The 22,136-nt window shown below is 45.1% G+C and overlaps 1 protein-coding gene across 3 annotated transcripts in view; it reads left to right on the top strand.

Annotated features, from left to right (window-relative positions):
• The first annotated feature begins 1,708 nt into the window (after positions 1–1,708).
• EEF2K (eukaryotic elongation factor 2 kinase) overlaps positions 1,709–22,136 on the top strand; it is a 40,482-nt gene continuing 20,054 nt past the window's right edge. The window contains exons 1-5 of one of the 3 annotated variants that reach the window (XM_033168082.1): positions 1,709–1,990; positions 11,371–11,473; positions 16,176–16,485; positions 17,756–17,806; positions 20,144–20,244. In XM_033168082.1, coding sequence (XP_033023973.1) covers positions 16,240–16,485; positions 17,756–17,806; positions 20,144–20,244 — 398 coding nt within the window. In that variant the 5' untranslated portion in view covers positions 1,709–1,990; positions 11,371–11,473; positions 16,176–16,239. The remainder of the gene's footprint in view (positions 1,991–11,370; positions 11,474–16,175; positions 16,486–17,755; positions 17,807–20,143; positions 20,245–22,136) is intronic. The other 2 variants (XM_033168084.1, XM_033168083.1) reach the window with 2 other exon arrangements.

The following is a 22,136-nucleotide window of genomic DNA, read 5'->3' as shown; positions in this document are numbered from 1 at the left end:
TTGGAGATAACCACCATGGTGTTTTCCTTTCCAGTAGGTTTTTATATCTGTCCCAAACTTCATAGAGAGACCTCCGGAAAATGTGGTTTCCAAAACTTCTATGAACTTTTATCTTTTCTTGCCAAAGATATGCGTGCCAACCAAATCTATTATCATGTCCTTCCAGATCTAATAGGTCTGGATTCTTTAACGTCATCCACTCCTTTATCCAACAGAGACAAGCTGCTTCATAGTATAACTTTAAGTCCGGTAAGGAAAAACCTCCTCTTTCCTTACTGTCTGTCAATAACTTAAATCTTATCCGGGGTTTTTTCCCCTGCCAGATAAATCTTGAAATTTTCTTTTGCCATTCTCTGAAGACAGCCGTCCCTTTTATTATTGGTATTGTTTGAAACAAAAATAACATTCTTGGTAGCACGTTCATTTTTATTGCTGAAATTCTTCCCAACAAGGAGAGTTTCATCCTTTCCCACATTTCCAGGTCTCTCTTGATTTTATTCCATGTTGCTTCATAATTATCTTGGTGAGATGTAGGCTATTCTTAACTTCCTGACTAGGCCTGGTGGAATCATGCCTTTAAAAGTGAGGCTGTCTAGTTTTATCCCTCACCGGGTGTTAATAAAATTACAATTGCCATAAAATGAATATTTTTTTAAAAGGCAGTTCTGGTTGCCATCTGTGCCTCAGCTTCAATTTGCACCTGGTTCGGGAAATAAGTGGTCACTGGGAACCCCAACATCAAAGAGTCCTTGCTGCGGATTTATATCCTGCTCTACCACATAAATTTATTTAATACTGTACATTTATGCCCCACCTTTCTGTCAGGGACCTCAAGGGGCCCTACATACTCCCCCCTCCCCGTTTGACCCTCACAACAGCCCTGTGAGGCATGGGCATAGCCAAAGGGGGCGCAGGGGGCAGTGTTGCACCCCTAAATCAATACAAAGCAATGCAAATCTTAGGTGTCCCCCCCGAAAAAAAATCCTGGCTACGCCCCTGCTGTGAGGTAGGCTAGGCTGAGCGACAGTGACTGCTCCAAGGTTTCCCAAGCAAACATCACGGCCCAGCGGGGATTTGAACCAAGCCCAAGTGCAGCGCTCTAACCATTATGCCACACTGTGGAATCCCCGGTTTCTTGGTTGCTACAGACAGGGCGCTGCTGCAACCAGTGCCAGATTTATGTATAAACTAAACAAGCTATAGCTTAGGGCCCCACTCTCTTGGGCCCCCCCCAAAAAAATTTAAAGGGAAAAAATGGATGTACATTTCCAAAATATAAGATAAAAAAACAAAATAAAACCTACATACAGCAACAGTGTTTTGTGTTGTGTAGGCTCCTATGATGTACTGTTATTAGGTCCATAAGTTACCATATAGCATATATTCAACACAAATAACATTTGTTGTTGACAAAGGACAGCAGGACATATAAAGGGACCCATTATCTTCAGTAGCTTAGGGCCTCATCAAGCTTAAATCCGGCCCTGGCTGCAACCACCCTAGACTGTGTCCTGCTACCCAGCTCCGACAAGGCACCTCGTCTCGCGCTTTAAACGCGCGCTCGATGCGCTTTAAACCCAGTCTGCATGCGGACGCCCAGAAGCCCCGCCTGGCTCTGCTTCTCGGCTTGGAGAGCCGCCTCTTCCCTCCCTCCTCCTCCTGCTCCAGCCCGGGGTGAGAACGAGGCGTGCCGTCGGATCCGTCGCTTCGTAGGGAGAGTTCAGCAGGGAGGCTGCAGTCGCCGCGCTCCGGAACGTGCTCGGTGTGCCCCAGTCCCGTCCCCCGGGGGAAGAAGCAGCAGCAGCAGCCGGCGCGCGCGGCTCTTGCACGTCGCCTCTGCTCCTGGCACGCTTGCAAAATCCTGGCCCGCCTCTCTGGAGGCGAGTAGCTGGGCCGTCCTTCTGCAGAAAAGAGAGTGAGAGGGGTTGGCGAGGTGGAAAGCAAGCAGGAACCTTTGTTATTTTGCAAAGGTGTGGATCTGCGTGGAAAGGTAGGCCCGGGGCTTGCAATGGATCCTGTCGTTTGTTTGGGGTGGGCAAAGCAAGGGAAAGCATTGGCATTGGCCTCGTGTGTATTTGTGTGGGTTTAGGTCAGCTTGGGTGCATAGGGGACACTTGTGTTTGCAAGGCCGCCTTAGCTGCCTTTGCAGACGGCCCGAAGCTCTGGCTAGCGGCAACCGAGGCAGCCCGGCGGGGAGGTTTCTCTTCCTGCCCCTCCTTAGGAGCGGTTAGATGCAAGCAGCGCCGGGCTGACCCTCCTGCCATCCTCCCCTCCCGCCTTCTTTTGCTGACACGTCTGAATTCGAGAGCTTTCCTGGGAGCGTCCCGCTGCTGACCTCAGTGTTGGCGACTGGGGTGTAGGTAGAGTTGCATCAACACAGAACTGTGCTCTGTGTGACGGTGGGAGTTGCGAGCGGCCTTGTGGACAGTAACAACCGTCTATTGTGTTCCTGGCTTTACAGTGGGCATTTTGTTTTATTTGCCACTCGTGATTGGTTCTGTCGATCATCGGGATCAGGAAGGGTTTGTGTGAGTTTGCGCGTGTGTATGTTGGGTTTTTTAATTTTCTGAGATCATAATTAACTACTGATAGGTTTTTATGAACCTATCTCCAGTGCATTGTCCTTTAATGAGAACAGATTGGGGGGGCGGGGGGAGAGACAGCTTCTCCAGAGTACAGTATCTGTTGGTTGAATATGTCTCCTGATTTGTTTGCAAGGAGGTTAGACGAAGTTGGCTGTTTGTTGAGCGTTTGTCCTCATCTGTTTGCGGGGAGGTCTGATGACAATGCATCAAGCATTATCCCACGCTTTCCAGTGAACATAAGAAGCTGCCTTATACTGAGTCAGAAAATTGATCCATCTAGTTCTCGAAGCTACTAACATGAGTTTGGCCAAACTGCGGGAGGCAGTGAAGGATAGGCGTGCCTGGCGTGCTCTGGTCCATGGGGTCACGAAGAGTCGGACACGACTGAACGACTGAACAACAACAACAGTTCAGTATTATCTCCACTGACAGGCAAGGGATACCCCTAGCTCTCCTTATTGGAAAAACCTATCTTTTGGGGAAGCTAATTTCTCTTGTACGAGATCTCCATTTTTAATTGCACAATTCGAATTTTCTGCAAAGTGATTGAATTGCCCCCGAAAATAGCAAGAGTTTGGAAATACCTTTGGTTGCATGTGTCCTTCTGTAGAGTTGTTGCGTTCTCTTTTATTCTAGATCTGTCTGAACACCATATTTGGGTGGGGGAAGGAATTCTGTCCCCGATTAAACCGCAATCCTATGCACAACAACTCAGAAGTAAGACCCATTAGGAAAGCAGTTATGATTGCCGCTTTACAGCACAATCCTAGGCATGGCTACTTAAAAACAAGACCCAATGTGTTCAGTGGGGCTTAGTCCCAGGTAAGTATGAGCAGGATTGCAGCCTTAGTTACTTTGTTTTGAAATTAATGTACCGTATACTGCTTTATTCAGCTATGCATCCCTGGTGGTTGACTGGCAGTCCTCTGTCGGGGTTTGGGTGCTGGAGCTCCTCGTGCACGGCCTTGGACTGGTTATGCACGAGGTACCAGTTGCGGGGAAAGCGGCCAGCGTTCCGCGTGCTTTTGAGCACGGTCGCCGGCCAAGTCTCACAGTCTGAAGGATGTTGAGTAAGCCAATTGATGACTCCGATAATGTGTGAGTTCCTAATTGCCTTCTTTAATGAAAAGTTGCCTCGTGAAATAAAATATATACCCTGACTCTGAATAGACGGACCAGCTTAAAGAAATTAAAATTTTTACTTTACTCCCCCCTTTAACCCCAAAGGAAGACGGACACCGGTTGTATCTTTAGTGGCTTCGGCAGAACCCGCATAGGCTCGTCCCCTAAGCTAAGTTCTCCTAAGCTTAAAGTCCCTGCGCGCCCAATCTTCCGCGAGGCTAACTAAATAAACTAAAACCGAAATATCTTCCGCGGGCCTAACCCTAGGCTAACCTAAAAGAACCTATCTAAAACTAAAACCGAATGATCTTCCGCGACCTAACTCTAACTAAAGAAAAACCCATCCAACCCATCCAGCCCGCTCCTAATCCCTTAAACTAAACTTGACTTTCAACTAAAACCCAACTAAACAAAATGAAAGAATGCACGAACGAACGTGCCTAACCCAAACTGAACGTGCCTAAGCGGGGTGCCTCTGCCTTTTATTAGGGAACAAACGTGACATCATCATTAATGCCTTAACCAATAAAATCACTGTTGCTGCCCTCCAAAAAGGCGGGAAGCAAGTTTAACGCTCATTAACAACTTTGAACATGACCGGAACTATAAAATAAAGGCGGATTAATCTCATAAGTGAACCACACTATTCATTCATGCTTTCACTTTCGCTTTTGCGCGCAGTTATACCAAAAGTAGACCTCGAAAAACTCATAAAATAACCAAATAAATATGAATCCATGGCGGATCCGTGAAACGTATTCCGACAGTCCTCGACTACTTGTTCTGTTTAAAGGAAGGGATTTTCTCTTGTGGCGGAGAATGTGCTTCGCATATGGAAGTTCCCAGGATTTTACCCTCAGCATTTCTAGGTAGGAATGATCCTGGACAGCTGTTGGCAATTAGTTTAGACAGCACCAAGTTAGATGCACCAGTGGTCTGATTTGTTGAGGAAGGCTGATACTTTTCTTCAGGGATGGGCCCAATTCTCACGCATCACCAAACCATGGCTAAGCGTGAACCGATGAGTGTGTGAATGCACAAAGCAAAAACTGTCGCTGCTTTCAACCTCCGCCTCCCCTGCTGCTGCCACATTACCTGTAGATAAGCCATGATTTGGTGTAGCGTTGTATCCAAACCTGGGCTGGTGGGTTGTCTCGCTCCCAACAAACCACAAACTCTGACCGAGATTTGTTCTTGGGGGAGACAAACCATGAGCCTGGGTTTGGATGTAATCGTAACCTAAACTATGGCTGAGCTCCACGTAATGGCAGCAACAGCATCACTGGGGGAGTGAAGCAGGCAGGAATTCTCCCAACTACGTGGGTATTATCCCTTGTTCATGCCTGACCATGTGTTGAGTTTCTGCTTCATGTGAACAGGGCTATGGACTGTCTGTTTCCCCTTCACTCTGTAACATCTGTGTTAAAACCGCTGTGATGTTGACAGTCCCTAGCTGTAGCTGCAGCAGATTTTTGTATCTGATTTTTGTTGGAAGCCGCCCAGAGTGGCTGGGGAAATCCAGCCAGATGGGCGGGGTACAAATAATAAATATTATTATTATTATTATTATTATTATTATTATTATTACGAAAAGGCTGAGCAGGCAGAAAGTCGTTTTGTTGAAGATTCAGCTATCCCAGTGTAAATGCTCCCAAAAGACAGGACGTTCTGTGCCTAAATGATGGGTAGCATTCTGCTAGGGTGCTTTGCAATAAGGAAGCAGCCATTATCTTTTAAGGAACAATTGGTTCCCTTCATGCTGTTATTTTCCAAAAGTGCTGTATATGAAGACTTCTCTTCTAGTACAGACGCTAACCAGCTTGGAAACTTGTTTCTGTGTGAGCACATTTGAAAGTACAGTAATGGAGAACAAGAAGGCTGCATAACTTGCAAATAAGGGGAATGAATGCTGGTTTTCCCCACAATGCCAGCACCATAAATTAACATAGAACATGGTTGGGAAACCCAAATGAGGCCTTCCAAGCCCCCCTGCCCCTGGCCCTTGAAATTCTCCCCAGGCCAAACTCCACATTTTTACCCCCCTGTAACATGTGTCAGTGAATTCTGGTGATGCCTCTTGCTTGTTTGGAGAGAATATAGGGGAACTAGCCTGCTGTTAGGATGGTCAAATCAGGCACACCCCAGACACTGAGATTTCAGAATACAAACCTGAGACCTAGGGGTGGCCCCAGCCTCCAGTGATGTCAGAGGAGTAGGGCCTGGAGACAGAGGTTAATTGGGAGAAAGGAGTGGAGGAAGTGCTTGTGCTGCAATTTGCAGCTGACTTGGTGGGCTGAAGCTTGCAAGTTGCATGCACAATCTGATAGATAGGTAATTAAAGACACTTGGTTGGACCTGGAGATTTAAGCTTTCCACCTGGAGGGGGGCCAGGCAAACCTGGAGACATCAGGTCAGACCTGCAGGTCTGGCAACCCTGCTTACTGTACCAGGGTATTTGTCTGAGGGGCATTATTGTAGGACACCAGAGTGTGTTATTTGTGTGGTGTTTGTGTAGTGGAACAGCGTTTTAGAAACTGCGGCACCACAGTCCTGTACATGTTTACTTGAAAATAAGTCTGACTGAGCTTTCTCCCTGGTGAGTGTGTCCCACTGAACACACTGGGACTTCTCCTCTGAGTAAAACATGCTTAAGCTCACAGTGCAAAAGAGCATTTACAGTAGCACCTTGCTGGGTTTTAATGCACCCAGTGTTACGTAATGGAATTAAACGCAGGGATAATTTTGATACCCAGGAATAGCCATTTGTGCTTTTCCAAAAGTAGGCTTCTGCTAACCGGCATAAATGACAACGAGATTGCAGCCTGCTTCTTTTTCTAAGCAGAGAATATTCCTGGACCGTTTGATTGCAGGTTATTGATGTAATGTCATGGCAATCAAAGGCACTCATTCAGCAGATCTGCTTATTGACAAGCTTGGATTTGTTCACATAGGTATGGTGATCTGAACATGGAACAGATGGAGGAAGGGGGGATACTTTTTTCTCTCCCCCCCAAAAAAAACATGGCTGCACAGTACCAACCTCGTGCACTGTGAAATGTTATGCAATCGTTGCTGTGCCAACGCACCGAAGTGTTGCAGAAATAAATAAATAAACATGTAACTCCATATGTAGATATCTCATCATGTCCTACATTACTTGATCAGATTATAGCTTCATGGGGACTGAATCAACATACCCAGCTGGGTTTTAATTCAAAGAAAACCATACTGTGGGCTTACAAGTTATGACCTGCATCACATACAGAGATGAATACGAACTTGAATTTTCTGCATCGTTTGTGCAGAGTCTACTTTGCATTCAAACACTGCCTAATTCCTTCGCTTTCTGGGTGTTACAACGCAAGAGATTGTTGTGTTTCCTAAAGCTCGATGCACACTGGGTACAAGCTATAAAGAAGAAGTAAAAATAAATTTTCAACATACAAAATGGGTTGGGAATTGTTTCAGACAGTATTTGTTGGAACGCTGTGTAAAATAACTGCTGCTGTTTTCAACATAAGGTAGCAGGCTCTGGAAACCTCGCGGGACAAAGACAGCGTTCTGATTTATACTGTGAGCGCAGGCAGGAAGAAATGGAAATGATGGTCATAATCATCATTATGATAATTGATTCTGTGGTTTGGGAGAGAAAGTAGTTGTTGTCTCTGCAGATTTACTACTGAATAAATTTTGAAAGTAGCATTCAAAGTATTCTGTAACGCTGTTTCCCTCCCTGCTATTAATTCAATCAATCAGTCAATCTTTATTATTACAAGTAATTATTATTTTGTGGCTATTGTAATGCTGAATTTAGAGCCCTGTTGCACTGTTCAGGGTGCAGATTTATATACACCTAACCTGGTTACAGGAGATGTGGGTGGCGCTGTGAGTTAAACCACAGAGCCTAGGGCTTGCTGATCAGAAGGTCGGCGGTTCGAATCCCCGTGATGGCGTGAGCTCCCGTTGCTCGGTCCCTGCTCCTGCCCACCTAGCAGTTTGAAAGCACATCAGAAGTGCAAGTAGATAAATAGGTACCACTCCGGCAGGAAGGTAAATGCCGTTTCCGTGCGATGCTCTGGTTCGCCAGAAGTTGGCCACATGACCCGGAAGCTGTACGCCAGCTCCCTCGGCCAGTAAAGTGAGATGAGCACCGCAACCCCAGAGTCGGACACGACTGGACCTTATGGTCAGGGATCCCTTTACCTTTTAACTTGAGTGCACAGGCAGAGGATAGCAGTCTTGTATGCTTTTTGTACTCTGTTAGATACGGGTGTTTTACTGTCTTGCATTCCTGCATTGCAGGGGGTTGGAATAGATGGCTTTTGGGGGTCCCTTGCATCTCCTTAGCACAATTATAGCTTTGCAGCTCAGATCCTGGCAAGTAACAAAATGCACTTTCTCAGTTCCATACTAAATCGGTAACCTGTTAAGGTGGCAATCCTAGGCACAATTACCTTGGAGCAAGTCCTACTGGACTTGATACGACTTTTTTTCCTGAGCAGACATGCCTAGGGTTGTTTCGAGCCTCTGGGTCTTGTGCCATTCCCAACTTGCACACTTTCTCAAGGTCGCATGCAACATTTGGAGATTACACAGTGTTTCCAGAGAGTGCTGAGAAACAGTTTTGGACAAGACAGTTCTGGGGACCAATGCTTCTGGTCGGGTGGGGTTTTTAATATGTAGGCAAAAGGTGTTATTTTAATGCAGTGATGGTGAAGCCATGGCTGACCAGACATTATTGGACTCCGGATCCCTTCAGTCCCAGCCAGCATGACCAACAGTTATGGGTGGTGAGCCATGTTGCATGTTGTATGATAATCTACCATACATCTGGAAGGCCACAGGTTCCCAATCCTAGTTCTAAAGAACTAGGTTCTAAAGAAATGTGGGTTTTAAGTTAGAGTATGAATCCCACTTGCTTTCAGCCTGATCTTTAGATGTGTCTGGGTTTGTGTGTGTGTGTGTGTGTGTGTGTGTGTGTGTGTGTGTATATATATACCGTATATACCCGAGTATAAGCCAACCCGAATATAAACCGAGGCACCCAATTTTCCTACAAAAACCTGGGAAAGCTTATTGACTCTAGTATAAGCCGGTTCACCTTTGCCGCTGTGGAGGAGGAGGAGGAACGAGCAGCCCGAAAGCAGCCCTTTGGGCTGCTCCTTCCTCTTCTTCCTTTGCCAAGTTTGCATTTATGCGAGCAGTTCAGGAATGGAACAAGCTGCCTGGGGACAGTAAAGAACCGCCATTCTTGTACACTTCTTAAGGAATGGTTGACTGGGGAGAGCGGGTGGCGGCACGAGCGGAGAGAAAGGGCTTCTTTCTCGCCGCCCACACCGCCCGCCTCACTCAAGTATAAGCCGAGGGCAGCTTTTTCAGCACAAAAAATGTGCTGAAAAACTAGGCTTATACTCAAGTATATATTGTATATATATATATATATAATCATAGAGTTGGAAAGGTACCCTATGCAATACAGGAATCATTGATTGTGTTTATTGTAGTTGGTTTTAGCATTTATGCTGTCTTTGTAAGTTGCTTTGAGTCACTTCCAGGAGTAAAGCAATGAAAAAAAAGGATAGTCTCACCTTTGCTTATTTGGAAGTAGGAATGGGGTAGAATTCAGTTCACACTTACACGTATTTACAGGCAAAATTGTAACTCTGAAGGGTAAACTATGGAGCCCAGAATGACACTTGCAGAATGGCAAAAGCAGGAAGTGTACAATTTCCAAATATCACAGCAGGAAACCTAGTTGTTGGTCACATGGCCCTCAAGACCTAATTCGGGCTTATCAGCCGACAGATATTGTTGCAGAGAAATCAAGTGTAGTCCTAACAAGAGTCTAGAGGACCTGTCCCAGAACACCTTGCTCAGAAAGGTGGTATATAAATGTAGTCAGTAAATAAATAGGCTGTGTGTACACAACAGACAGAAACTGATAACGGGTGCAGAAGTCAGCATTCTAAGAATTTCACCTTTTACTATTCAAGTTTCTAGTCCTTATGCTTTTTGAAATTCAGGAAAGGGACAAAAAAGTTGCAAAAAGGAGCATATTCAGTTAAGTTTCATCTCTCATTATCTATAACTCTTGGAGAATTCACAGAATTTGGGGGAAGCAGAATTTGGATTACCTTATTTTGAGGGACGAGGGAAGCACAGAATAGATACATAGCACCATGATGAAATATCAGGTTGACCATCAACAATAAGAACCTTCTTGGAGCTGCCAAAGCAACTCCAGCTTGAGCACAGGGCAAGTTGCCATCCTTTTAGATGGACCTTTCTGTGTCTTCTTATTGGCACAAGGTAGCAAGACTGGCCTCATTGCACAGGCTGATTGAGGTCTCGAGCAGCAGAATGTCTGGGGGTGGCAGGAAAAGAGTCTGCTCATTTGGCACCTGTACGTGGCTGCCTCCTTAAAACAGAGAAAGCACAGGATGTTCTCCTGGAAGCAAACAGCTCTCTGCTCCTGCATGTCAGGAAGATAAGGCCTGGAATTGGATCTGTTTCAGACGCATGTTCAGTACTGCTGATGGTGCAGCTTTAGTACTCAAGCTTTGAGCACAAGAGAAGTGCATCGGAATATTCTCTGCATGAAATTTCCAGTTAATAATAATAATAATAATAATAATAATAATAATAAATATTCATATCCATGGAGGTCTAATGGACTGCAAAAAACCACCAAAAAAACCAATGCTCTGAATAATTCTCACGCTGGTTTTCGTAATCTTTAATCGTTCATGTAGTTGTGTGGCTTGGTTTAAGGCCAGAAATCAAACCAAACAAGCTTGTTCCTGTGGAAACATGGAATGCCGCAGAAAGTTACTTATTACTTTATTGTTTAGTGACAGTTACTTATTAGGGAATTCTGGCCCAAGCTTAAGGAGGTGCCATTTATGCATGGGCGACTTTTTAACAGTAAACAGGGGAGGCTGATTTGAATCAGGTGGCAGGAAAGGATTAAAACCCCTTTGCCCCCCCCCCGCCAGGAACCTTCTGGTTAGTATTGCCCCCCCCCGGTGCCTGCTACTTATTTTTTTAAATGAAAAAGTAGTTGTGGCGTGAGAGCCATTACGGTATAGTGGTTAGCGTGTTGGACTAGGACCTGGGAGACCAGGGTTCGAGTCCTCCCTACGTCATGAAGCTCATTGGGTTACCAGTCACAGTCTCTCAGCCTAACCTACCTCACAGGGTCGAGCTGTTTGGCAGAAAGGTGGGGCAGAAATGTATAAATACGTATAAATCCATCCATGCAATTGCTAATTGTCTTCTCTATGTGTTCAATGCTGGGGTCGTTCATTGGGGCAGGATCAGTCCAGCAATGGAGGCAAACGAGGTAGCTGTCTAGGTGGCTCCCCGCTTTTAAGAAGTTGCGGGGGGGGGGGGAATACATTGGTGCCATCGGTTGTTTCCTTTAGCTTGATATTTTCTGCTCAGATTGAACAGCCTCATTGGAAGTTGTGCTGCTTTTCCGCAGAGAATCACATACTGTATACACTTGCCTTTCACTGGGAAAATACCATCTCTAATTTTAGCTTGTGTCTTACTTTAGAAGAGGTCAGAGGAGCACTGCACTGTGCCTGAGGCTGAGATTTAAGGCAGGCCAGCTCTTAGCAGTAGTGGTGGCTAACGGGGCATTTTTCTCCTTTACCCACAGGGTTATTGTTTTTACAACTGCTGGTACTTCCTGTGTGGCCTTCTGCCTGCCACGTGCGGAGGTTCGCGTTCAACTTCTGCTGCCGGAAGTTGACCCACAATAGGTAAGCGCCATTCCTTCTTATTGACTTTAACTGTAGGGTGAATTCACCGCGTGGATCTTCAGCAAACTGGTCTCTGTGCCTGGGTTTCCGCATCTGAGATAAAACAGAAAGGTCTCTTTAAGGCCCTGCCTCGCTTTTGCACCAAGCAGCCTGGGAGTCAGTGATGGTTTGTTATTTAGTGTGGCAGCACCTGCACTCTGGAACTCCCTGCCACTTGAGATCAAGCAGGCTCCTTCACTTTGCTCTTTTTGGCGCCTGCTAAAAACATTCTTCCTTTGACAAGACGACCCAGATGTTTAGAAAGCTGAGGTAATTCTTATCTGTTTTAGTATTTTGACTTTTGTGTGCCTTGAAGTATGGTGCTGTGTGCAAGAGCATTAAGGTATAAGAACATAAAAATAAGATAATAATTAAGCAGAAGCAGTAAATATTTAAAGAACCAGAAGGGGAAGTTGAGGGAAGTCACGGGGAGGGGGGCTTCTCTTTTCTTTTGTATGATAAATGTTACATTTGTGTTGTCTGATTGAATATAAAACTGTAAAAACTCAATAAAATTTCATTAAAAAATAAAACAAAGTAAATTATGGTTGTGGATTTTTCTCCATGTTATCACTTTATCTCTTTGTAAAGCATTTTTAGGTTGTTGGTTTTTTTTTACATCCGAGCGCTGTGTAAATGTTACAAAGCAAGTTAGTAAATAGATAGATTAAAAGAATGAATAATTCCACCTTTCATTTCTAGAAAAAATACCAATTGCTAATCAGAGACACAGTATGGAATCAGTTTGAGCCTGTGTCTTTGTTGTTTGTTCAGATACGTTTCATGTGTAGAGTACTGATGTCCTTCAACAAAACGTTCTTTTGTAGCCAGCCAGCCAGCTATAACCCCCTCCACAATACTCCATTGATTCCATTCCCCTTTCCACCTAGTGTTCCATTCAACACTCAAGACAGTTTTCTGTACCCACTGAGCATGCTCAGCCCTCATCGGACTGTTTGGGGAAGTCGCCTTCCTGTTAGATTCCTCCCCTCCCTCCCCCCAGCTAAGCATTTATTGTACTTCTGAAAATCTTGGGGTTTCCACCTAGGGCTTCTTTTATGTCTGTAGGTGGTGGCATTTTGGCAGTGCAAATTTTGGCACGTGCAGCCTGGACATGGAAAATAGAGGGAACAATTTACCTTCAGACTAGGTTTGACGAGTTTGAAATGTCTTGGATAAACACCCACCAAAGTGCTGGCACTAATTGAACCAGTGGCTCAGCTGGAAAGAGTTGTGGCAAGGTCCCTTCTCAAGAGAGTTGGATTAGGAAATTTCTGGGTGCATTGCACAATTGAGCCTTTGGCAAGTAAGCCTTTAAGCTCCAGCCACCCACCCACCCCAAATCTTCCCCTACCTTTTAAAAAATGAGTCCTGCTCAGAAAGGATGATGATGAGATGTATTATTTATCAGGTGCCATACAGAAGATAGAATTACATCACCCTGCCCTCTCAGGCTTGCAGTCTCATAAAAGGAGAGTGAAATAAAGACATGGAACCAGAGGGGGAGGAAACCAGATCAAAAGTCATCTGGAAAAAGGGCTAAGGAGAGTATTGTGTTTTTAAACAATGGAGGCATGCCTCTACGGTATATGTGGAATCCTTCTAAGACACAACTATAACCATAGAGAAGGGCCGTAGCTCAGGTGGGTCATCTGCTATTGTATGTAGAAAGTCCCAGGTATGTCCAGTTAAGGGCTGGGAGAGGATCCTGCCTGATGCCCTGGAAAGCCACTGCCAGATGGTGTAAAGCATGGGTAGGCAAACTAAGGCTGGGGGCTGGATCTGGCCCAATCGCCTTCTCAATCCGGCCTGCAGATGGTCCAGAAAACAGCGTGTTTTTACATGAGTAGAATGTGTGCTTTTATTTAAAATGCATCTCTGGGTTATTTGTGGGGCATAGGAATTCGTTCATTCCCACCCACCCCTCAAAAAATATAGTCCGGCCCCCCCACAAGGTCTGAGGGATGGTGGACCGGCCCACGGCTGAAAAAGGTTGCTGACCCCTCGTCAAGACAATACTGAGCTGGATAGACCAATGGCCTGACTTTGTAGGAGGCAGCTTCCTAATGTGTCTACTGTATCTGTAGCTCTACGCACTCTCTGTACTAGCTGATGTTCAATCTAGACCAGGGCAGTCCAACACACAGCCTGAGGGCCACATATGGCTCTTAATATCTTTTTTGGGTGGTGTCCCCGCCCACAGCCCTCGTGCTGCCTTCCCAAAGTCTGCTCCCTCACTTAACCAGCTTTAAGAAGGCAGCATGAGGACTGGGGGAGGGGGGAGGTCCAATTTTGGCCTCGCTCACCCCCACAAGAAGGCAGTGTGTGGCCCTTGGGTTCCATGTCAAAGTATTCTTGTGACCCACGTGGTATGGAAAGTTAGGCTGCCCTGTTCTAGGTGTAGCAGGCCGGCATTAATTGGAAGAAATATGATGCCGTGTTTCACACCCCACTGGGTTGCATCCAGCTAAGTTCCTCTCCGAGTAGACCCATTGAAATTAATGAGGTGATGATGCAGCCTTTGGGCTGGGAGAGGTTCGCACGCCAATATACGGTATGCCTTTTTTAAAATTACGCTGAGGAAAGGAGTTTGTGAAATCAGCCTAGTGTGTGAAAACAGCTGCATTCTGTTTGTGGCGTTACTTTAAAGATTTGGGCGGTTCCCATGGTGGTTAATAAAACGATGAGACTGTTTGAATGTTGCTTTTATCGCACTGTGCAGTTCGTGGGCCAAGGGTAGCCAACAGAGATCTCTCATTTCTGTTTGCTGCCATTTCTTCATTCATTATGTGGGGGAGAACAGGTGAAGTTACCTGCAAGCTCAGGCTTGTGGCATTCCATCCTAACCTGGGAAATATCCCAGATCCTGGATAAATATGAAGTGTCTCGTTGTTGAGGCCTGTATTCCTAGGCAGGGCAGCAGTTCACCTTCCTGGGGGGAGAGAGAGAACTGGAGCAGAGGTTGGCAGGAAGCATGGGGACGCCCAATTGCTGCATCTCAGCAATGGAGAAGACATGCCTAGTCTCACCCACCAACCATAGACGATGCATGGAATTTGTCTCCTACCTCCTGGCTTGAAAAAAGCACTGGCCACATCCACATTGTTAATTTAAAGCAGTGTTATACCACTTTAAACTGTCACAGCTTCCCCTAAAGCAGGGGTCAGCAAACTTTTTCAGCAGGGGGCCGGTCCACTGTCCCTCAGTCCTTGTGGGGGGCCGGACTACCGTATAAGCCACCACCCCCACTGACTCTCCCCTCCCTTCTCCACAGAACCAGACAAGCCCCGGTGGCTGCATACCTGTGTCTTGCGAGCAGAAGGGGCTGGGGGTGGCGGCGGGACAATGAGCGGCACATGAAAGGGCTCTGGAGAGGGGCTGCTTAAAATGGCGGCCGCTTGAGCTCTGCTGCTGCTAGCGCCAACAAAGCCCAGCCCACTTCCTCCTCTAGGCAGGGCAGGGAGAAGCCAGGAAGAGGGAGGGAGGAGGTGGTGGCACCACCGCCGAGGGAGGGAGAGGGAAAGAATGCGCACGGGCACTGGCTATCCACGCGGTGATTCCCAGACAGTCCGCGGGCCGGATCCAGAAGGCAATTGGGCCTGATCTGGCCTGTGGGCCTTAGTTTGCCAACCCATGCCCTAAAGAATCCTAGGAGCAGGGTGCTGAGAGTTGTCCCCTTGCAGAGCTGCAGTTCCCAGGGTTCCCTGCGAAGAGGGATTGATTCTTAAATCACTCTGGGAATTGGTGCCTTGAGGGGGAATAGGAAAAGGTTACCAACCAGACGACCCCGTTTCCCGGGGACAGTCACCGGATTTACAAATCAGTCCCCATACAAAATCCATTGAAGTTGAAAAGTGTCCCCGGGTTCATTGAAAAAAAATCTGGTAACCTTAGAATAGGAGTCTCCTAAGAACAGTGGGTGGCACTGTGGGTTAAACCACAGAGCTTAGGGCTTGCTGATCAGAAGGTCGGCGGTTTGAATCTCCGTGATGGGGTGAGCTCCCGTTGCTCGGTCCCAGCTCCTGCACATCTAGCAGTTCGAAAGCACGTCCAAGTGCAAGTAGATAAATAGGTACCGCTCTGGTGGGAAGGTAAACAGCATTTCCGTGCACTGCTCTGGTTCGCCAGAAGTGGCTTAGTCATGCTGGCCACATGACTCGGAAGCTGTACGCCGGCTCCCTCGGCCAGTAACGTGAGATGAGCACCACAACCCCAGAGTCGGACACAACTGGATCTAATGGTCAGGGGTCCCTTTACGTTTACCTTTAAGAACTCTCAGCATCCTGTTTGGCCTTCAGGGCCATTTTCACCAAACTGCAGCCATTCGCCCCCACACCTGGTGCCATATGCGAGGTCAGGTATGGGGCAGTTACTGCTGTGGCTTCAAAGGATGTGTGTTTTAATTGGTTGTTAGTTTATAATTGATTTTAATTAAATGTCTTAAACAGCTGTTTCTAACTTTTTACTGATGATTTTGTTTTATTCTTTTTTGCAAACCGCTTTCAGGTTTATTCAGGGTTTGTTTTGTTTTGTTTTTACAATCAAGTGGCATGTAACTTTTATTAAATGAATAAATGTAAAGCCTAAAGATTCCTACATACTGACCCGTTCCCCCTCCCCCTGTTAATTCAGATATTGATCTCCCCGCCTTTCCCTTCCTTAGGTTCCTTCATTTGTAATACTGGCTACTTCAGTCCCCACACGAGCAAAGCCACTCTCCCACCAGTATGGCGGAAGAAGACCTTATCTTTCACATGGAATGCTTCGATAACACCAAGCAAGCGAAAGCAGTCTCTGGGAATTACCACGACACCGATAGCGAGGATGAAGATAATTACTATATCTGCCCGATAACAGATGACCCTGTAGCAAACAAGGCAGCTAATGACAAAGTCAGCAACTATTACACCAACTTGGTGAAAAATGAGCTGTATTCATCCAGCGCTTCTCCGAGGAGTTCTTTTAACATCAAGGTCAGTCAGCACCAGTCTCTTTCCTTCCTTCCTGGCATTTCATGGGCACCCATGACGTCAAAATTTTCTTCCCCTGCTTTGTTTCTTGTAACTAACTATTGTGACGTACAACTTGCGTGCATTTTACCCAGACCTGTAGCTGCTCTCAAGACAATGGCCCACCCCTTTAGACCAATTTGCAGTTTTCTCATTTTCTGTGCGTAGACCGAAGTGTGAAGCGGTAAACATTCAGCACAGAGCAGGCTTGTGTGTTTGTAAATACGCAGGAGGACACAAGTTGTGGAGCTGCAGTTGATCATGGCTACAATTGTTGGCGAAGTCTGTTAAATAACACAGACGGAGTCCAAAGAGAAAATAAATCCTGGTAATACTTTGCTGAGGAAACTGAATGGAAGGCAATGTATAATTTTTAGGAGAAAGGAACAGACATGTGCTGTCTTTCTCTCTTCAGGCCTTGTACATAGCAGGGAGGCGTTCAAGCAAGCATACAAAGGAAACCTCACTCAAAACTACACAGCCTATCAAGGCAGTGTGCCATCTCAGCAAAACGTCATGCCACCTGAACCAGGCTGCAGCTCTTGTTGAGCTGGCTTTGGTCCTAAGGCCTCCATTATTATAATAATTATTGGCAACTCTCCATTTTCAATTATAATTACTTTCCTTGATAACAATGTATTAACATACTCTTCAGCCATTGCTCTCTGTGTGGGATGTGAGACAACAAAAATCTGCAAGAGTCACATAACTAGTTGCAGCAAGCTGTTTCATAAAAGCAGCATAAATGAAAGGTAAAGCCAAAAGGTATTGGCAGGTAAAATGGGTTTTCACCTGGTGCATCTGGCAAACCTCTCTGGGAAGGTTTTTCCCAGCTAGGGTGCCATAGCTGAAAAGGCCCTTCCTCCTACCGCCATCTCTCTTCCTTCTGTTGTCAGAGGGACATGGACAAGTTTACTGTGTTTAGCTCTGAAAAACACCACTCTGTGTGCAGCAAACATAATTGCTGTGTGACTCATTTGAAAACTCTGGCCCTTGAAGTTAGCTTCCATATAACTATTTCACAATGGGATGTTGTCACTGAAGTTTCTTAAGAACCGTACCGGATCCAGACTGCATTGGTGGATCAGATGAAAGGTAGCGTAGAAAAACTGGCTTTCAAAAACTTTCACCAAGCTGATGTGTTGATTGTCTTGAAAAGTGACTTTCATTTAAATGCTATTTTGCTCTGTTCTACATATCTTCTGCTTAATTGTTTCTCATGTATGTCCTTTAGAATGGCACTCAGCAGCATTCTAAGCATGGCTCTGCCGTTGACCATAGCCGGGTAGGTCAAAAATGAATGCGGTAACATTTTAAAATAAATTTCTTGTTTGAGGTGGGCAAGTGGTTTAAAACCCAAATCCCACCATTTCCAGAAAAAATCATATGCAGTTTTATGCACACTTCTCTTAATAAACACAGTTTTGTATGCAGTTTCCCCTCACATAAGCATTTTCACTAATACGCACATTTTGTGCGCAGGATTGGGCTGAGTGTCTTGGAAAATGAAACAGCCATTTGTCTGGAGTTGTAATATTCATCTACATCCTTTACATACTAACATGTGTTTTGCTTCATGTGGTGAGCTGGGATTTTTGGTTCATTTTCAAGCGGCTTTTGCATCTCATTTTGATTATATGTAGCTTGTTTTGTGTTCTCCCCCCCCCCTTACTTTTTCTTCAAGAGCATGTTTGAGTTTGGCTATATTACTGGGACGTTAAAAAATAAGAATAGGAATGTATGAGCAGATCCAAAGAAAGGATGCATCTCGCTGAGATTAGCGGTCAAGGGGCTCCCGCCAGCTGAGACAGGGACGTACTCCCAAAATATTTTGTTGTAAAAGAAAATAACTTTGCATTAAAAGAAAAACACAAGTTCAGTCTTGGCTCTTGTGTTGATTATCATTCATTGTTTTGCCAGTGCTTTTCCCCCCGGGGGTACTCAGAGACAGGGCCAGATTTAGGTTTGATGAGTCCCTAAGCTACTATATGTCCAGCTGTCCTTTTTCAACAACAAACTGTCGCTATTTTTTGTGTTGAATATATGCTATATGGTAATCTTAATAATAATAATAATGATAATAATTTATTATTTATATCCCGCCCATCTAGCTGAGTTTCCTCAGCGACTCTGGGCGGCTCCAGAGTGTTAAAAACAATACAGCATTAAATATTAAAAACTTCCCTAAACATGGCTGCCTTCAGATGTCTTTTAAAGCCATTTGCACATAACAAAATAGGTATTTTATCAAAGTTGAACTGAAATACAATTAAGAAGTATATTAATAGTGAAGTAATTAATAAGCTCTAACTTTATGTAGGTTTTATTTTGTTTGTTTTTTATCTTATATTTTGGAAATGTACATCCAGTTCCCCCCCTTTAAAAAATTTTGGGCCCCCCAAGAGAGTGGGGCCCTAAGCTATAGCTTATTTAGCTTATACGTAAATCTGGCACTGCTCAAGGGTATGCAGTACCGGAACCCCTTTTTCCCTTTCTTTTGTTAAAAAGTGTGGCACTTACTGTAACAACTACATGGTGAGTACCGGTGGGTGGGAGCACTGTATATAGCTATGAACTTTTGAGCAAAGATACTGCAAAACGTGCAGTTTATTTCTTTACGTACCGCATTCATATCACACCGTTTCCACTCATGGCGGTGCACATAGTTTTCCTTCCCCTCATCTAATCCCCACAACAACCCTGTGAGGTAGGTTAGGCCGAGAAGCAGTGAATGGCCCCAAATCGCCACAGTAAAGCTACATGGCAGATTGGGGTTTGAATAAAAAATATTCATTAAAAGAAAATGTTGATCCCAGACTACGTATGCAGGATGCTCCATAGTTGCATGTATTTTTGACACTTGAAAATTTAAAAAGCTTTAAATATACAGTCGTACCTTGGATCCCAAACGCCTTGTGAGTCGAACGTTTTGGTGCCCAGGTGTTCCGGTTTGCGAACCTTCTTTGGAACTCGAATGGCCAGCGCGGTTTCCGCAGCTTCTGATTGGCTGCAGGAGCTTCCTGCAGCCGATCGGAAGCCGCGCTTTGGATTTCGAACGTTTTGGAAGTCGAGCGGACTTCCGGAACGGATTCCATTCGACTTCCGAGGTACCATAATAAATGAGCAAATTAAGTTAATTTGGATAGGCAGGAAATATTAAAAATAAATTTAAGGAACCACAGAAAGAGGGGCAAGGAAGTCAAGTTTTGAAATGTTGAAATGACTACTGTAAAATTATTGAAATGTATAAAATTGAAAATCATAAAATGTTTTTTAAAAAGAAAATTTTAAAAGCAAAATGCTTCCAACAGAGGACCATTGGCCTGAACCAGTAAATCCTTATACATATTTACCTCCCCCCTCCTTGGTGTCATATATATATGATGTGATGTCAGAGTAGTGCAGGCAGGTGTGGTTTTTCCAAAACAGGTCCAAATGCAGAGGCAGGCCCATGAGACTTGTGTCCGCAGACGGATATCCTATATCCTCCACCGTTTTCAGGGCTCTCCCTGTGTGCTTCTCTTTGCAAGATTGAGGTCCAGATGTACGATGGGAGATCAATGATTGTGCATTATCTCTGATGGCCCTTTGTGAATAACTCAACACTTTCCAACTTCTGCAGCAAGCCTGGAAGCATGCCATTGAGAAAGCCAAGCACATGCCTGACCCATGGGCGGAATTTCATCTGGAGGACATTGAAACGGAAAACGCAACACGTTACAGGTTTGTAGGCACTTCTGCTTCCAGTACTGATGTTGCATGTGTGCCCTCTAAGCTTTGGGGTGTGGGACAGGGGCACCATGTCCTATTTTGCTGCTTAAGGTGAAACAGCCGCTGTTCCTGCCACTACCTACCTGCTCCTGCTGCCGTTACGTGCCCTACTACATCCACCAATGGTGGCACAGATTTCATACAAGATCTTGCCTATTTTGGGCAAGATCTTGCCCCAAATCACACAAGATTTTTTTTTAAAAAAAAAATTTGGGTGCTCTACAAAATCTTGTGCTATTTCGGACAAGATCTCGCCCCAAATGGGCACAATGTTGCCCAGAATTGGTGCCGATTGCGGCAGCACTCCTCTGCTGATGGCAGAGGTGGCAGGCCAGTCGGGAGACCTGCAGGCGTGCAGCCTGAGGCAGTGACCTCACCCTGCCCAACGGCTAAGCCGGCACTGGCAGGGCAGGGCTATGTGTCAAAGGGGCTTGTTTCTTTTTCAAAATAATCCACGTGAAAACAAACGGAAGCATCTTGAGGCAGAGGCAAATATTAATATCTCTCTCCCCCTGAGTATGGACTTTTTAGTGGCACCCAAGAAGGAAAAATATGTGATCAGGAAGATGTGAGGAGGCTTGCTGCTGATTGATGTGCAAATAGGTTAAACAAAATGGGCAATAACCACATTACTCCTTTTAATTAGTTGTTGTATTTATGACTCTTGTCTGTATGCCCTGATAGGTTCTTGCTTGCGGGTGTTCTGTTCTATTTCACATTTTATTATTAACTTCCATTGCAGGTTTTTAAAATAAATACAGTGCCTACCAACAAATTAGGCAGCCTTTATCTGAACCGGAGTTAAGCTGGTTATCCAGAGTCCGTGTGACTTGTCCATTACTGCCCCCTGCCTCACCCCTTGTAAACATGTCTTGCACGTATCCTGATTTTTGATTCTCCAAATCTTATCTTTTTCTTCTTTGTCCTAAGCTACAATTGTGAGCTCGTTGCTGTTGTTTTAGGAATTAAATCTTCATAAGGAGGAAAATCCTTCCAACATGTTTTTATGCAAAGCTATAAATAGTTGGGCCTCTTGGTAACGCGCTCTGCCATTCTTAAAATAGTGTTTGCTTTCTCTTGGTTGTGCGTGCTCCTCTGCTACGCACAGCCAGAATGTAAACCTTTTAAAAAAGGACCAGTGCAAGCGTGCTCAGAGCAGAGCTGACCTCTGACTTGTGTGCGTTCCTGCTGGGCAGACAAGGAACATACTGTACCTAATGCACATCTGAAGTGTGCATTCTCTGGGTGTGAAATGAGTGCAACTAAGCATTTTATGGCACGATTACATGAGGAAAGGTGGAATAAAACTGTCGGAAATAGATGGTTGCCCAACACATTTCAGTTATTATAGCTCTCTTTTCCTATTAAAAAGATCTTGAATCGCAGTCTGTGTAGAAAAAGACAAATAGTATTTGTAATACATTGGCTGATAAATGGGTCTCCTGCGCGACTTTTAAGGAAAGTGTTGGACACACCCTTCTTCCCAGTTCAAGTCAGTCCTTCGCTTAATCTGAAACCCCCTTCCCCCTTTCCATTATAAACAAAAACCTCGGGGAAAACCAGTCATGGAGCTATATGGAAATTTGTAATTCCTCCATACAACACATGAAAACACTTTTGTTTCGACAAGGTCTTCCAGCTGGATGAAAAAGTATCTACTTTAGGTGTTTAATTCTGTATTGTTTTTCAAACTTCCATTGTTTCATACTGTATTTTAAACTACTTTCTGCCCCCACCAAATGCTGTCCTGAGAGTTTCCCCGACCCTTGGATCACATTTGAGGATGGGGGCAAGGGCTGCGGAAGGAAGGGGGAATAATTGAAAATTGCCTCCCAGTGCCCCTT

This window comes from Lacerta agilis, chromosome 13, assembly GCF_009819535.1.
Source record: "Lacerta agilis isolate rLacAgi1 chromosome 13, rLacAgi1.pri, whole genome shotgun sequence".
NCBI classification, from domain to species: Eukaryota; Metazoa; Chordata; class Lepidosauria; order Squamata; family Lacertidae; genus Lacerta; species Lacerta agilis.
Note: the sequence above shows the minus strand (reverse complement) of the source record. Positions and strands in the feature narration are given on the sequence as shown.